Below are 15,943 nucleotides of genomic sequence, written 5' to 3'. Positions count from 1 at the left end.
CTCCGGTGGCTTTGGATACTGGTTGGCCCTTTTGACTCTGCCTTGCCACCGATAGATCTGCTTGAAGATTAATTGAGTCCATGGGTCACGCAGTTTCGTTGGTATGTGTGTTGATATTCTGGATACCGAACATGGCTACTTTGTGAGACGGGTAAGGAAGTCAATCTACATCAGGACATCAGGGCGCACCAACCTTCTTTCAAACGGGACGGGGGGAGAAATAGACTTCCAATAACCTTTGACCCGTTGCTGACGTCACGCGTAAATGAAACACACATGTCCAGAGCGATCAGGCCAGAAAGCTGAGAAATACTGATGAGCGAATCGGTCGAACATTCGGGTGGTAGAAACGCGGAAAAGGGTTACAGCAGAAGACCCACAAAACAAGCACGATAAGCACATCTGCTTGATTACTAGAAACTGGCAAGACGCAAGGATCAACAAAAGGTTAATCTCCAAGTAGATGTAGGGAGGCAAAATCGTTACGATTTCCTTGCTACTCGTTCCCTAGCAGCCCGATTTTAGCTTCCAACAAATTCTTGGAGATTAACCAAAGGCGGCATCTTGCCAAATTCTAGAACAAGACAAAACAAGACCGACTGGCACATTTGCTTGAGTACTAGAAATTGACAGGGCGCCGAGATCATCCAAAGGCTAATCTCCAAGCAGATGAAGGGGGCAAAATCGTTACGCTTTCCTTGCTACTCGTTCCCAAGCTACCCGAAAAACTGAAGATTTTGGCTTCCTGCTTGGAGATTAACCAAAGGCGGCATCTTGCCAAATCACCTGAAGCAGCCTGAAACGGTAACCGCTGCATCCTTCTTCCTAGTACACCTAAATGGGTCTTAACGTGAAGTCGATAAACCGAACGGAACAGTCGCTGTTTTATTACATATTTATACAACGGTAATGCGCTTTATACCGATACAATTACTGGGTCATTAACATTGTATGCGAACACATATCAAGCAGTTTCCCCTAACATCAATTTGGGCAGAAAAGCCCCGTAGTGAAAGTTGATTATTGGGTTTACACAGGCATAATTCCGCGGGATTTTCTGACATTAAGCCAAAAGCAAAAATCGTTACCCACGTAACACGATGTCTCTGAAGGCTTGTACGGAATGAGGTATTTGATCCCGCGGGTTTATAGTATCTGGTGAATCGGTTCTACATTCACGTAAATTAGATCTATTGGAGGTTACCGAGTTTACGATGATATATTTTCCCTCCAGCTTGCGCAGTGGGTAGACACTGATATGAAAGATTTACTCGGAGCAAGGTCAACCCAAATATGGTTTGTTTCTCACTCATTGTCTTGTAATTGATTCAGGTATAGGAAAAATAGCTGTTGTATTTCCGGTTACCCGATCGACCATCAGCTAGAAAATCTGCTAGGACATCAAGATTTTCTATCTGATATCAGAGTGATGAATCGTTGTAGAGTCGTTTTCCAACATGTTCTCCACATTTCTGTTGCACAAAACCCAAGTAGTCGTCCTTGTACTATGTAGATTCTATATGTAAAGTAAAAAAAAACGATGTTGAAAATGAGGGATTGTATTTCATGGATCACTTCGGCTGGAATCTAAACAGGAAGATAGATAGATAAATAGAGAGAGGGAGAGGAGGGGGAAGAGAGAGGACTCCTTCCTACCGACCACATTCGTAAACACAACAATAAGTTTCATAATTTACCAGTAGTCGTGGGCATCGGAGTTCAGTCATTCAAGGTAACCGGATTGGTCATTGTGCGGCACTTGATTATGCTTCTGCTTCTGTCGAGTCCAGGTTTCTCCGGTCTCCAGTCGTGAAGGCATGTGTCTCTGTCCCTCATTTTCTGGTACTAATGCATGTTGTCAACCGTAAGGCATGAGTCCTTCTTAAGTGTGTCTTTGAAGGTTGCTGCAGGTCTTCCTTGCTTCCTCTATCTCTTCCCATATTTGTTTTTTATACATTATAATTTAGTTGATATCTTTAATATCTTTTATTATCACTAGTTATTGATTTGTTACTTGTTATGATATTAAGTTGTTAATTACTCTTTTGTTTCTACGCTTTAATTCATTATTGTAAATCATCTTGCTTAAGAAAAATGGGAAGGCATCCTTTAGATCAGATTGATCTCTACTTTCCCCAGCACCATGTATTTTGATTAGTTATGTGTATGCATTATTTTCTTTTTTACCTGTGCGAAATAAAATAAATATTACCTGGGAGTCCAGAGCAGCAACAATCTCCTCCTTGGCAGTGCCATGAAAACTTCGGCCATCTTGCTCTAATTTGTTCATGCACTATATATTGGTACATTTTCATCAAAACTGTGTGGCTCTATTCGGTGGTTATAGTACATGACCAGGCGTTATGACACCATATACACCACGGGGCGGGTCATCAACCCTTAATTACAAGTTGGGACATTTCCATCAAAGTTTGTAATGTTTTAATCGACGGGGTTGCCACTATTACTCAAAACAAAGCAATTAATATAAAAAATGGCATACAAGTAGCAATTGATGATAATGCTACTTGTAACGAGTTTTCCGGTTTCTTGAGACATAATTATTGATTTTAAAGTTCCACCAGGGAAATATGCTGAATTCCCTATTGTTTCATTCGTCAGCTGCAGATTTTCCAGATCTTAACGATAGTTACATAACTGATGATGTAAAAGCCTAAGAGCCCGGTAGGGGTCGGTCATGTTCATAGTAACATCTAAATCTCTCTCCAATATTGATCATAATCTTGGAAACCTAACCTTATGACTAAGATGTTTTTGGCACGTCTGCATGTATGTGTAACACTTGGGATTGTAAGGGGCCCAAGGCGGCGTCGCGGTGGCGCGGTGGCAGTGTGTTTGGTCCAGAACCCAGAGGTCCTGGGTTTGAATCTGGTGTCCCCTGATTCGTCCCGTTGAGGTTGTGCCCTTAGGAATGGCACGAGTTTCCTCACTTCACTCAGGCGCAAATGAGTACCTAGCTTCGGTTAGGGACGTCCGTCGGATTGGACTTCAAATGGAGGTCCCGTGTTTGAGGAGAGCCACGCCTTGAGCACATAAAAGAACCCACCACATTTATCGAAAAGAGTAGAGGTCCTTCCCGGTGTGAGTGGAGCAAAGAAGTCTGTCCGGATATACAGCTTGTACTGTTCAGTACAGATCTGGCGTGTTACACCATGAGGCGGTTTACCGCGTATGAAATACAATACAATACAATACAATACAAAGTACTAAGGTGATTACGCCATGGGCACCTGAAGGGCTGAGGCCTGCCATCTCTGATTGCCCTGCCTATGATTGAATCTATGAATGATGTCCTATTAGACACTACGATTACAAAAATTAACGAGATGGCAAGCAAAGTAAGTAAGGTACCGGTGCAATGGCCTAGCGGATAGAGTGTTCGCCTTGCACACGGTAGGTCGTGAGTTCGAACCCCGGCCGAGTCATACCAAAGACTTTCAAAATGGTACATACTGCTTTCTATGCTTAGCACTCAGCATTTGGGAAAGAGTATGGTAGTTGAACACACACCATGTACCCCTGCAGTAGTGATTGCACAAAGCGGGGTGGCCCAAAGGCTGCCGAAACGGAGATGGGCGCCGCCTAATGCTTAGGTCACAATTGGAAAAAGGGGCCCTGCCGGGTAGTTCCCGGGCCGTTTTTGTCACTTCCTGGCGTGACCCCTACGTGGCCCCGTGGGGAACCCTGCGGCTACCGGGCCATTTTTGGGCCCGGCGGGGACCCGACACAAATTTAACTCTGACTTAAATTCAACCCGGGCCCCGCGGACAAAACGTGGCCGTGACCTCAACGTGAGAACACCGCGAGGTACCCCTACGGGTGCCGGCAGTCCACCGGGACAAGTAATTATTTGTCTGTTTGCTCGTTTGTTTGTTTGTTTGTTTATTAATTTGCACAATAATACAATTTATAATACGTAATACGATAAACAATAGATAAAAACAGGTTTGGGAGGAGGAAAAAGCGTATATAGGTTATACCAAGCACATTATATAGTCCTTGCTTATACTAGGCCCTCCTGGTCTATACTTGATTATGAATTATAAATAATCTAGCAAAACTATACATAGAATATGATAACTATAGATAATGATAAGCAAATAATTAAGTATAGATTAAAGTTAGATAATAACTGAACATTTGACTACTACATGTTCCTTTCCTTTCCTTACTACAACAGTGGGCTATAATGGGTTTTAATGGCACTTTCAAACGCCAGAAAAATGTGATTGTTTGCATATTTATTGATATCGTGGATATCTAGCTTTTTGTCTCAGCAAAAGTCAGAAGCAGTGGCTATCCTTGTGAATTTCTTTGGAGAGTTGTAAGAGGATGTAGAATTGCATGGTAGGCGCATCCCCAAACAATGTTACAGTAAGTTAAATATCGGTATATAAGACTGTTGCATATGATATAGTTGTGAGAATCTTTTGAGGGATGATGTATTCGATTTTCACAATAACTTAAATTCTTTCAGCAAATTGATTTTTACTTATAGCAGAGATTAGGCGTTTGAGTTTAATTTTTCATCTATTATTACCCCCAAAACGTTGGTCTGTTTCTTTTGTCTATTAGGAACATTTTGGCCTTAATGATATCATAACTTTGATTTTTACTTCATGAAATAAGGCAATCTGTCTTTGTAGACTTTGTTTGGAACTCATTTGCTTCAAACCATGTACTTTCCACATATCTTAATTAGCCAGTTGTATCTGAGAATCAAAGTTTTGTGGGAAAGGGATATGTTGGTGCCATCGCCAAAGAGTATAGAATTAACTATTGTTTTGAAACAAACCAAGTGCACAGAGCAAGTGTGTGTACTTCTTAGACCGGGTCAAGTGTGTGACGTTACAGATCAGATGAGTAGAACTAAGGCGTAAACTTCGTATATCGTGTTTTTTATTTAGCTCCAGTGTAGTTTTATATACCCCCGAGAGTGCCCACGAGGAGCCTGCCTGATGCCCGACCGTCGTTCGCGGGGCATTCGGCAGGGTCCCTACAACTGCCCCACCTGGATGTGATAAGCACGCGGTACCCTGTCGGACCTCGCAGGGGTCACTACAAGACACCGTCAGAGCAACTGACGGGTACCTGCCGGAGACCGACAATGAAAATTTTACAAAAAATGCCACCGAGTGCCCGCCGGAGCACCCCGGGACCCCTGCAGGGCAGCGTGAAGAAAACTTTTAATTGTGACCACGACAGCCGGTGCCCCCCAAACATCAGAGCCCGGCCGGGGCTACATCCCCGACGGGCACCGGCGCAATTGTGACCTAAGCATTATGCACCGTCTGGTGCGGGAGGACTTTAACTAAAGCAAAGTAAGAATACGGTTGACGACTGATATTGTGGAACACAAAAGGTTTCTGACTGGTTTTATGCACCTATTTGTCACAGATAGTTAGTTTTTGTTTACAATATTGTATCATTTCTGTAATGCTACTTTCACGTATGGTTCCAAATTAAGTATGATGTTATGATTTTGAACTTGCCTGTAAAAATTGGCGGAGGTGAATAAAGTGGTGGAAGAAAAACAAGGTTTCTGACTGAATAGAATAAAAAGTTCCTGTTGAGATGTTTTAAACTACTAGTAGTCCGGAACACCTCTCAACTCTAAAGCAGTCCCGAGGAGTGATTTGGTGGGCTATAATAATCGATAATAAAACCAAGTCTTTCATTATTGAATTACTCGAATGTCTTTTTATCTATTTATAAAGACAACAGGACTAATCGTATTCTGTAAGTCGGCTGTTCGTCAAAATCAATTAAACCCATTGCATTTTATCGTATGGACTCTCCGAATACCGGTACTTCTACGAGGACATATAGAACCCTAATTAAAAGACCTTAACGAGACACCGGCGGGTAAATACCTATCCCGCCAGGAATGGGCTTTTATGGGCAGTGGAAGTCGGATGCATTTACTACTGACGTTATTCTGGGGACTATGAATCCAACCGTAAAACTTCCCTATGTCTTTACTGGGGTCAACAGCCGTGAAGATGACGCATACTTTTATTATGAGATCAGAGGGAGAGAATAAACCAAGTTTTTGATCACGTAGGACTTTCTGAACGTGGCGTCGTTTTAACGTAAAGGTTAGGGTACGCCGAAAGTAGTAACTCAGGCAACTGGATAAACTTTTGAAGCAGCCAGACGTTTAAAGACGTTTAATTCAACTTATAAAGGTTAAGGTGTTTGGCCCAGAACCCAGAGGTCCTGAGTTGGAATCCTTTAACATGCCACGGATGTTCTTCCCTTGGAAAAAGCACACGACTTTCCCCTCTCCACCCATATGTAAAAATGGGTACCTGACTTCGGTTGGGAAGGTAAAGGGCGGTGGAAGGAGAGGGTTGGGCTCCGCCTTGTAATATCGTACCCTAAACACAGTGGATAACAACTCACTGCCCATGCGGCCTCAAAAAAGCTTTAGGACTATCTTTCATGACTTTCTCATGGGCTTTTTGCAATACAGTCATCCCTTATCCACCAAAACTATGAATCACTGGAAGCTTGAGAGTTGTGGAATGTCCTCTGTATCTGTATCTGTATCTATATAGCCGGTATAACCGCCATTCGGCGTAACACACCAGCTTCGCAGGCACGCGGCGCGGCAGCAGCTGGTTATATTACACCGAACGACCTGTCACGTCTAACCTTCGCATATCTAACTGCATGCATTGTTTGAAGCTATCTAATGAGGATGCTTCCACTGTACTTGGTTGTAACGAATTCCACTCTACGATCGTTCTAGGAAAATACGAATTTTTAATTAAAAACACATCAATCCTAGGTTGAAAAGTCTGATACTTAAAGGCATGGCTATTTCTTGTCCTTTTCTGAGCTGGTATTAGATACTTATTAGTTGGTACGTCCACCAATTTATTAGTCATTTTGTACATCATGCATAGTCTGGACATTTTCCTTCTCTCCTCGAGTGACATCCACTGCAGATCTGTTTTCATTTTGGTGACACTAGCACCCCTGACGTCCTGATTGGCAAACCCTAAGAACATGAGTATGACACATCGCCTCTCTTTACAAACGATTCGATACAAACGAATCCTTTCAAACTTACGTTGCGTTACGTTATCTCAAATCCATTATAACAGGTTCTGTCTACAAAGGAATTTCCTCATTTTTTGTACTGTTGAACTTGAAATCGCACCACTTCAAATGGACTAGCCTCCTGCTGTTGTGAATGCACAACGCTGTGTGACCCGAGGGCTATGTAGATACGGGAGTAGGCACCACCCTATGCACCATGTATGGTGTGGGAAAGACTTTCTCATTTTCCGATTCATGTGCAGATCTAGATGTCCACGAACGTAACAAACGTTTGACAGGTAAGCGTAATCTAGGTACACGCAAGAGCACCATTCAGACAAACCGTCGCACATGCGTGTATTGAATCGGCTAGACAACTGCCTGCATCATTACAGAGCAGTTGCGGGAACAGTTTATCAACATCAATGTACCGTAGATAATGATTGCATACACTGTCGGGCTTTTTTTTTACAAAGATCTGAAGAAACTCAATAACTCAAACATAGAAGGTTTGTCTAGTGTTCCAACAAGACCAAGAAAACAAAAACAACACATTGCTAGATCTAGATGTCAATCGTTAAAATAAATGCGGTAACTGAACAATTACGTTATTTAGATATACGAAAAATCACATAATCGAATCACGTTGTTCCTTCAGCGGTCGTATCTATTCTACATCTCTCAGTATCGCATTAGCAAAGTCACTGGTGGCGATGAATATAGATTAGTTCTATTTACATGTATGATCTGATGAAGAGATACGCATTTCTGGTGAGGATATATTCACAAAGTGTGACAGCCAAAAGAATTTTAACAAAAGGCTTAGAAATTATTGACAACTTTTGTTACTCAGTGACACGTACTCGATAAGAATATGAGATGAGCTGTATTTATGCTCTGATTAGGACATATGCATATTCCCCGTACAAATTCTGACAACCGAACAAAATTCAACAAAAGCCTTAGAAACATGACTGATGTTAACTATCTGAAAATTGAATGGTTATGTATATCATTACATGGTTTATGTCTGCTAAAATGCATATCATCATCGGTGCAGCTTTTAATGCCATAGATTTACATGCACAAAGTCGTACGAGGGTGTTGTACAAGTTCGCGACCTCACCCAGCAGAAATAAGGTACAGAACTCGAATTTTGAGGCATAATTGTTATCAGATTTTTATGAACGTCTACCAAAATTAAAATCATTGTGATCATTACTTTGTAGCCGACACCCAGTGACCCTATTTGAAAGAGAAAGATAAAAACATGGACAATTGAGCTGAGACCTAGGCCTGAAGTGTGCAGTTCAACTCGCTCATTTTCAAATGAAATATCTACATCTTTCTAGTTAAGATATGAAGATAATTTTCATCAAACATTTTGACAATATCTTCGTAGATTTTATTGCATGACCAAATCGACCCACTCAGCTCTGATCACAGTTCACTCTTATTTTCTCGCCACTGATTTCCAAAAGGAGATCGACTGAAAAGTATTGACCACAACAATTTGAAATCTGGCCGATATTGATAAAAGACTTCATACCATATCATGATGCCCCGAGACTTGAGTTGTTCACCTTATTTCTGTGTGAGGCCGAGAACTTATTTATCACCCCTCGTACATCTATAATGTATCAAACCTGGATTTAAAGTATAGGACGGTTTTGAGTGAAACGTACATTTCTATGGCTAATTGGATATCGATTCTTTTGCAGCTTTTGGTTCCTTGTCAGATATCCCGAAAGATCTGAGATCTTGATTGTTCTTTTGATCGATGCATTGTAGATACATCATGTGTTCCTGCTCTAATTGACTTCAGTGGACGTAGAACGCGTGAAAAAAGTGATCTCGAACCAGTTTAGCTAACTAAAGAGATACTCTTCCACTAGTCGTGACAGAGAAGACAAACACTATGTGTAGTATTTACAGGTTCATTGTACCGGAGAAATTCCCCTAGCTCTTTTTGCATAGAGGCCTAAATTTGGTAGAGAACTTCCTGAGCTGCCTCTGTAGCCCCTGTTCTTCATATTGGGTCAGTCAGTCCTCATTCTTAGATGCTGTTACAGTCTCGTTCATGTAACCCGTAACATTGGGTCTCCTTTTACCAGGGTCACCTTTCCAAACCGGGGCCCAGCTGTACAGAAATGTACACACACTATGCTCATGACTATCTTTTACGTTCTGTGTGTTTTGTTGTCTTTTATATCATATTTTAGTTCCCACAAACTGCCCGACCGGGTTAGGACGTGTGACCCTTAGCAATTCGAGGTGGCCATTGAGTAAAAGAAAACAGACCCCAGACCGACCCGCAGGCCGTGTCGATGAAATGCTATTAAGCGGATCCTTGCACAAACGATCGGCCCCAGATGATGGGCAATGATGTCGGGTGACCGGAGAATGATCCGATCAATTGCCCACCACCCGGGAGGCCGGACACACGAACCTTCTATTGCGGCGGCGGGATTAAAGATATCCCCAAGTTCACCGTGCGCAACGAGGCCTAAAATTACTACTGGGCCGAAACAGACGTCAATGATGTCGGGTGACCGGAGAATGATCCGATCAATAGACCGAACCTGTCGAACACCATATCAAACATATAGAACCCCCTGTTCTATTTCGAACACTTCCGCTATTTTTGACGGAGGTGTTCGAAATAGAACACAAGGTTGTTCGATGTGTTCGATATAGTGTTCGACGGGTTCGGTCTATTGCCCGGCACCCAAGAGCCCGGTCGCACGGACGTTATATTGCGGCGTTGGGATTGAAGAGATCCCCAAGTTCACCGTGCGCAACGAGGCCTAAAATTACTACAGACGTCTTTGCCTGTACCGGTGATCAAATAAAGGGGGTTGTGGATCCCAAGATAGACAGGGAATTCGACGAGGAACAAATGTTGTCTATTGAACAGACAATATCTAAAGCTCATCCGATAGAACCCCAATGTAAAGAATAGTACTGTATTTGTTCCATTACCCAATACCTATCTGGCTTGCTACTGATGGGATTTTTATTTGCTTTGAGATAAATACAAGGGAAAAGTTGCACTGCACTCAAGTTAGTAAATCATTTTAACAGTTCCGCATACAAAATAGAAATGGAATATTTGAGTTAAGTATGCCTTCTATTGCCTGTTTGTGGTTTGTTAGATTATTTGAGTAAACGGAACACTTTTCCTGAGTAAATCATATGTCTTATTACAGTAAAGGCGAAGCGCGCAGAATCGATGTCCTCAAGTTCTGTAGACGAATTGAAAGATAATGACGTATAGATTTCCGCATAGCTAAAGACAACAGTGTCCGATGTCTTCCGATTTCCCTGCTTAGAGCTAAGACGTATTGTCAGTTATGCGACATTCCTGTAGCGCTAAGGTCGAGCAACCAAGGAGGTTATCAACCTCGTTGCAGCAAGCATGTAAACATGTACTCGATGAAGAAGCGGATAATACAGCCAGAAAAGTGGCAGAATCAAGAAAGAACTTGAAGTACAATGCATCTATTCACAAAGCATGAACCAAAACGGGGAGAAGATAAGGTGTTGGCATACTCAAGTTACATACAACTTATATCCTTGCCGCTACTTGAACAGCATGGAAAACGAACTATTTTACAAAACTATCAAAAACTTTGATGATAACAAATACAAAAGCACAAGCGTCCGTCTATGCGTAAGCCAGAACTCCCCATGGTCACTCAAAGGAAAAGAGGGACACGTAAAACTGAAGACGTTTAGCTGACATAATGCAGTTATCTACAGTAGTTGGTTGAAAGTCTTAAACAAAGTCTACCGCATGATGTATTGCGAAGACGAGTGCCCCCATAGAACCTTGTAGTATTGTTGTTGGATAATTGTTGCCATAAATTTTACCGTGTACAATTGCCGAGCAATAAAGTTCATTTATTCTTCTAGAAGCTCCTAGAGTGTCGCAGTGACCTAGATTTTTCACCCTCCGTAATTTCACCAGATCGCTGTCCCGGCACAGGCATGCCAGAGCAAATGTGAACAGACGCTCCGCCAATATAAAATGCTCGACCCTGTGCAATGTACAAGCTACATACGGTCCAACAAATAACGTACCCGCCTGTGTCGTAGTCCTCATCACCAATAGATACCACGTTGAAGAGGAACAGTAAGAATTGTAATACAGTTTGCAGATTTATCTCGCTATGGCAAGCTTGGTGGATTCTTGAAGACGTTGGTGTTTGAAACTAGAAAGGCAAAAGTGAACTCACCTCAAGAGCGGAGGGAAGGAGCAGACCTCTACACGACTTGCCTCTCATGGAACTGTAGGAACGACTGGTAGACTGGAGTTCAGTAGGGGCTGCTCTAAGGGTTTGGAGACTCCTATATGGTGTACGTAGCACAGAGGAGGAATGGGTGTATGTGCGACTGTGTTGTCTATTAAGGTCTGAATAATTCTGTGAGAAATGTAAATGAGCATGACATACGGCAGCATGGGGGTTCGATTGGACGTCTTGTGGAACTGGATGTCTGAAGAACCCCTCCCATACCCTCTAGATAAGTGAAACGCGGACGGAATCTGTAAGTAAATAATTGGCCCATCGTCGGACAGACGACGACAAACACCCCGCTATATAAAATATGGATGCACGGTCCGCGGCGCACCGCCCGCTGGGTGCTTAAGGGGGTTTCTTTGTTCACGACGCGTGCGCCGAACGATTAGCTGGATTTGTTTCCTTTAAAGAAAACTGGGTCAATTTGAGCTGTTCAAAGACCATATCGGAAAAGTGCGACAAAGGCTATTATTGACAAGTTTCAACGTAAAACAAGCTATCAGTCAATTCGGTCTATTGCTTGCTGATTTCAAGAGTACACTTGTATCACAGACAAACAGATGAACACACGTGTGTGTGTGTGTGTGTGTGTGTCTGTGTGTATGTATGTGTGTGTGTGTTTGTGTGTGTATGCGTGTATATTGCGCCGTCTAGTGGAGAGGGGGCCTTGTCGGAACTGAGAGCCCGCACCCGCCGGTGTCACAATGGCCGTCTGTCTCTCACAGACTGTTACAAGGCAACACTGGCTGGTTTCATGGTTGGCATCTTTTGAACAACCCAACTTCATGGGCAAATAAAATGTCTTTTGATATTGTGAAAGACAAGTGTTCTCAAAGAGTTCAAAAACAATTGAACACACAGAACATTGTATACTTAGCACTTATTTACTTTACTTTTATACGACCGCTTCTACCTCTATGGGGGAGCTTCACATGGAGGTAGAGTAGACACAAAAAAATCCCCTCTGTTCTTATTCTCGAAATAGGTACGTTGTCTTGTTTCAGCATATTCGACATATTCGCCCCTACAGCTTTTCTTCAAATACTATTGACGATATCATATTGTCGTGATTTTTTGCCTGTAGTTCCGAGGAGGACAGATTTACTTAATTAAAAGTCTATGCACGCGAAGACGCCATCCATGACTCATTTCAACATGCCCTGACGTACCCCCAGGTACAATAGAACACAATGCACCATTGTAGCATACAGGGGAGATGCATAGTCATATCTCGTCTCTTGTATTTCGTGCCTGATGGATGCCAGAGTTTCCCTCTTTCCCATTAGTAACACAATGCCGCTCCTCTACAACTCCTGCGAGCGCCATTACTTCTTCCCGTCGGCTTTGGGGAGGGAGACGCGCCACATTTCATAGCGGAGACAATAAAGGCGACTTATGATGTAGCCTCATAGCGCCTTGCGAATGGATGACGGTGTAAGGTATAAGTGGAGGGCTTAATACTTTCTTGTGAACAATGGCTCTGGCAAAGTGCCGGCAGTAGGGTTTCAATCTGAACCGAATGAGTGGTATTCGGTCACACAGTATAAAACACATCTTCTGCACTTAGAAGAGCTCACTAAAAGCAGCATTGGTTCGAGTCAAAGCACATCAAAAGGTACTCTAGGTCTATACTTTCAGAGAAGCTTTGAGGATTTTCCTAAGGTGATGATGAGGTGCCTTTTATGAGCGACGGCTTGAAAATTCGCCCATGAGAAAATGGCTGCACCCTGGTTGGTACGTGGTTGATTGTTGTTGTTTTTTTGCTTTTTTTGTGTGTCTGTTTAGTTGTTTGGTCGGTCGGTCGGTCGGTCGGTTGCTTCCTTGGTTGGTTGGTTGGCTCCTTGGTTGGTTGGTTGGTTGGTTGGTTGGTTGGTTGGTTGGTTAGTTGCTTGCTTGCTTGCTTGGATCGAAGTATTTTGCTGACATTGTTTTGCTTCCTGAGCATCAAGAGGAACTGTTGCCATTCCATGAGACGCGATAAAATGGACATGTTACGACAAATGTCATATCATCGTTCTCTAGATGTGTCCATTGAGCTAAAAGGTTTATTTGAAAGTATTTGATTAAAGGCAACTCCCATTAGCTCATACCATTACGATACAGAAAACACCTCCATAGATACGATCTCATTCTGTCCCTGCCATTTCAGCAGCGAAGCGCCAGCAAATTCACCATTGGTAAACCCTACAATCAGTATAATGTGCGAAAGTGCTATGTATGAATCGGTTTGTTTCGTTTAAATGTCATACCGGAAAAGCTCTCAGCCATTCTCTCTTCCATTTGATTATTAGACTGGGAAATTGCAGAGTTGCTTTAATCTTGGTCATTAATCTTACAGAGAAACATAATCTGATAACAAGATTTTAAAACAATCTTGCTTTAACATCAAGATTTGATGAAGTGGTGGACTTCTCTGGCGCCTTTGCAAGAACGAGCAATACCAAATCTAAGAATGTCTTCGCCGTTACTTGTAGTAACATGTAAGCTTCCTCGTATGATCATCAAATTATCGATAGGTATAGCTTAAGGAAAGTCATTTTCTATGAATTGTCGTACATGATCGTTCTTTTACAGTAATCTTGGTCATTTATCTTCAAGGAAAACATAATCTGATAACAAGATTTGAACACAATCTTGCGTTAGCATCAGGAATTGACGACGAAATAGACTTCTATGGCCCCTCTCCAAGAACAAGATATACAAAATCTAAGAATGTCTTCCGCTTTCGTTGAAGTAACATGTAAGCTTTCCTGAATGGTCACCATATCATCAATGGGTATAGCTTATCCAGGAATTGCCATATATGGATCGATCGGATGCTCGTCCTATAGCTTGCGGTAGATTTCTATAACACCTTTGCAAGAACGAGCGATGCAAAATCCAAGAATGTCTTCGTCGGTACTTGAACTTTAGTTTGGCTTGGTTTATCAAGTAACATCTAATTCCTGACATGATCAGAATATCATCAATGGAACAGCTTAAATGATCCTTTTCCAGCAATGTCCAAGTATGGTCGGCCTGTTACTGTAATTTTGGTCATTAATCTTTAAGGATAACATAATCTGATAACAAAATCTGAACACTTCAGCGTTAGTTGAAGTAAGCTGTAATCTTACATGAATGATCTCCAGGTATTTATTAAGGAAAGTCATTTTCTAGAAATTGCCATATATGGGTTGATGTGATGCTTGAGGGTCGTCCTGTAGCATGCAGAACTCGATTGAAGTTTTGAAATGTTGTAAGGCCATGTAGATTCAATTATATGGATGACATCTGGGAACCCCAGAATTTATGCGAGCGTGCAAAAAAAATTGGCAAAAAAAGATGCCGTCATTATGAAATCTAAGTGGTCAGGAAGGTTGAACAAATGACTAAACACAGAAATACAATGACAAAAAATAGTTCTTCATTTGTGTTCTTTCATATCTTCTTCTGCTATGATTTACGGTGATGTATCTATTGTTAATTTTCTGTCGGTATGTCACTGCATGTACATTTCTTGTTTTAGTTAATTCATCTGTAACGCAGGAGCCCACAACAAAGCAAGGCAGTGTCACTCACAGAGCTGGGCAACCCTGGATAAAGGTGACGACCCGGTATCCGTCGAAAATCCTTATTTTTGGATTCTTCCGGGTCTGAATTTCCGGATCTCGTTTCTCTCAGTTCGGATCTGTTACGGGTTCGTTGTCGGAAAAAATCACTCTATGTATCTATCGGGATCCAAGGTCATTTCGTGCAGTGTGAATAAATAAATGTGTAAGTCGAAGCGAAAGCACTGTTCATTACCTTCTAATTTTGTACTGCCTTATATACGGTCAGCAAAGACTAAACCTCCTCGGCAACCTACAGAACCGATTAGCCCCCATACTTGATCATGGCAGTCTGTCTGATCAAGCCCTCATTCATTTGTTATTAAGGGGTTCATCGTTTGTTTCTTTTGATTACAATTGTGAAATTTTGGGCTTGACTTAGGCCTATATTGGGACGAGCGAACGCTTTAAAACTTAATTAGTACGACTGTGTTTATACATTGATTGTTTGTTTGTTAGTTCCGTATATTGCTTGTTTGTATTGGACCACCCAATTGCTGTTACTTATTATTGTTATTGTATTTGTCTATGTAAGTTGTAATTTTTATTTTCAGAGGTGATGTTGGATATTAGCTACAGCTAGAGTGCATCACCTCTGTGTCCTGTGTATTCTTCTGTTGTTTAATGAAAATAAATAAATACATATATAAATACAGCATGGTGCGCGTGAGCATGTTATCCATGTAGTCGAATCAACCTTGCCCAAGCTGTAAATGTCTGGTTTCAGCGCATTCCTGATCCCGTCTGTTCGCCCTGCAGATCGCCCGGCCCGACCTGAGACGGCCGTGAGGTTATGAGGTTGATGGATTAGCAGCTAAGTGCTCTTCACGCGCACATTAATTGGATCATCGCCCGCCTCGATCAGGTCACGCCGAAGATTGAATCGTTTCCAAACCGATGAGCTAGCTGAGAGCGGCAAATGCATCGTCGTACTCCCAAGAGATATGACGTCCTGGTTCGATGTGAACGTGCAGGAGAAACTTT

The 15,943-nt window shown here is 42.2% G+C and overlaps 1 protein-coding gene across 2 annotated transcripts in view; it reads right to left on the bottom strand.

Annotated features, from left to right (window-relative positions):
- Window positions 1-11,372, bottom strand: part of LOC136429733 (gamma-aminobutyric acid receptor subunit delta-like) — a 92,291-nt gene extending 80,919 nt beyond the window's left edge. For both annotated transcript variants that reach the window (XM_066419683.1, XM_066419682.1), the window contains exon 1: window positions 11,307-11,372. In XM_066419683.1, coding sequence (XP_066275780.1) covers window positions 11,307-11,354 — 48 coding nt within the window. In that variant the 5' untranslated portion in view covers window positions 11,355-11,372. The remainder of the gene's footprint in view (window positions 1-11,306) is intronic.
- Window positions 11,373-15,943: the final 4,571 nt, after the last annotated feature.

This window comes from Branchiostoma lanceolatum, chromosome 3 (assembly GCF_035083965.1).
Source record: "Branchiostoma lanceolatum isolate klBraLanc5 chromosome 3, klBraLanc5.hap2, whole genome shotgun sequence".
In the NCBI taxonomy this organism is placed as follows: domain Eukaryota; kingdom Metazoa; phylum Chordata; class Leptocardii; order Amphioxiformes; family Branchiostomatidae; genus Branchiostoma; species Branchiostoma lanceolatum.
Note: the sequence above shows the minus strand (reverse complement) of the source record. Positions and strands in the feature narration are given on the sequence as shown.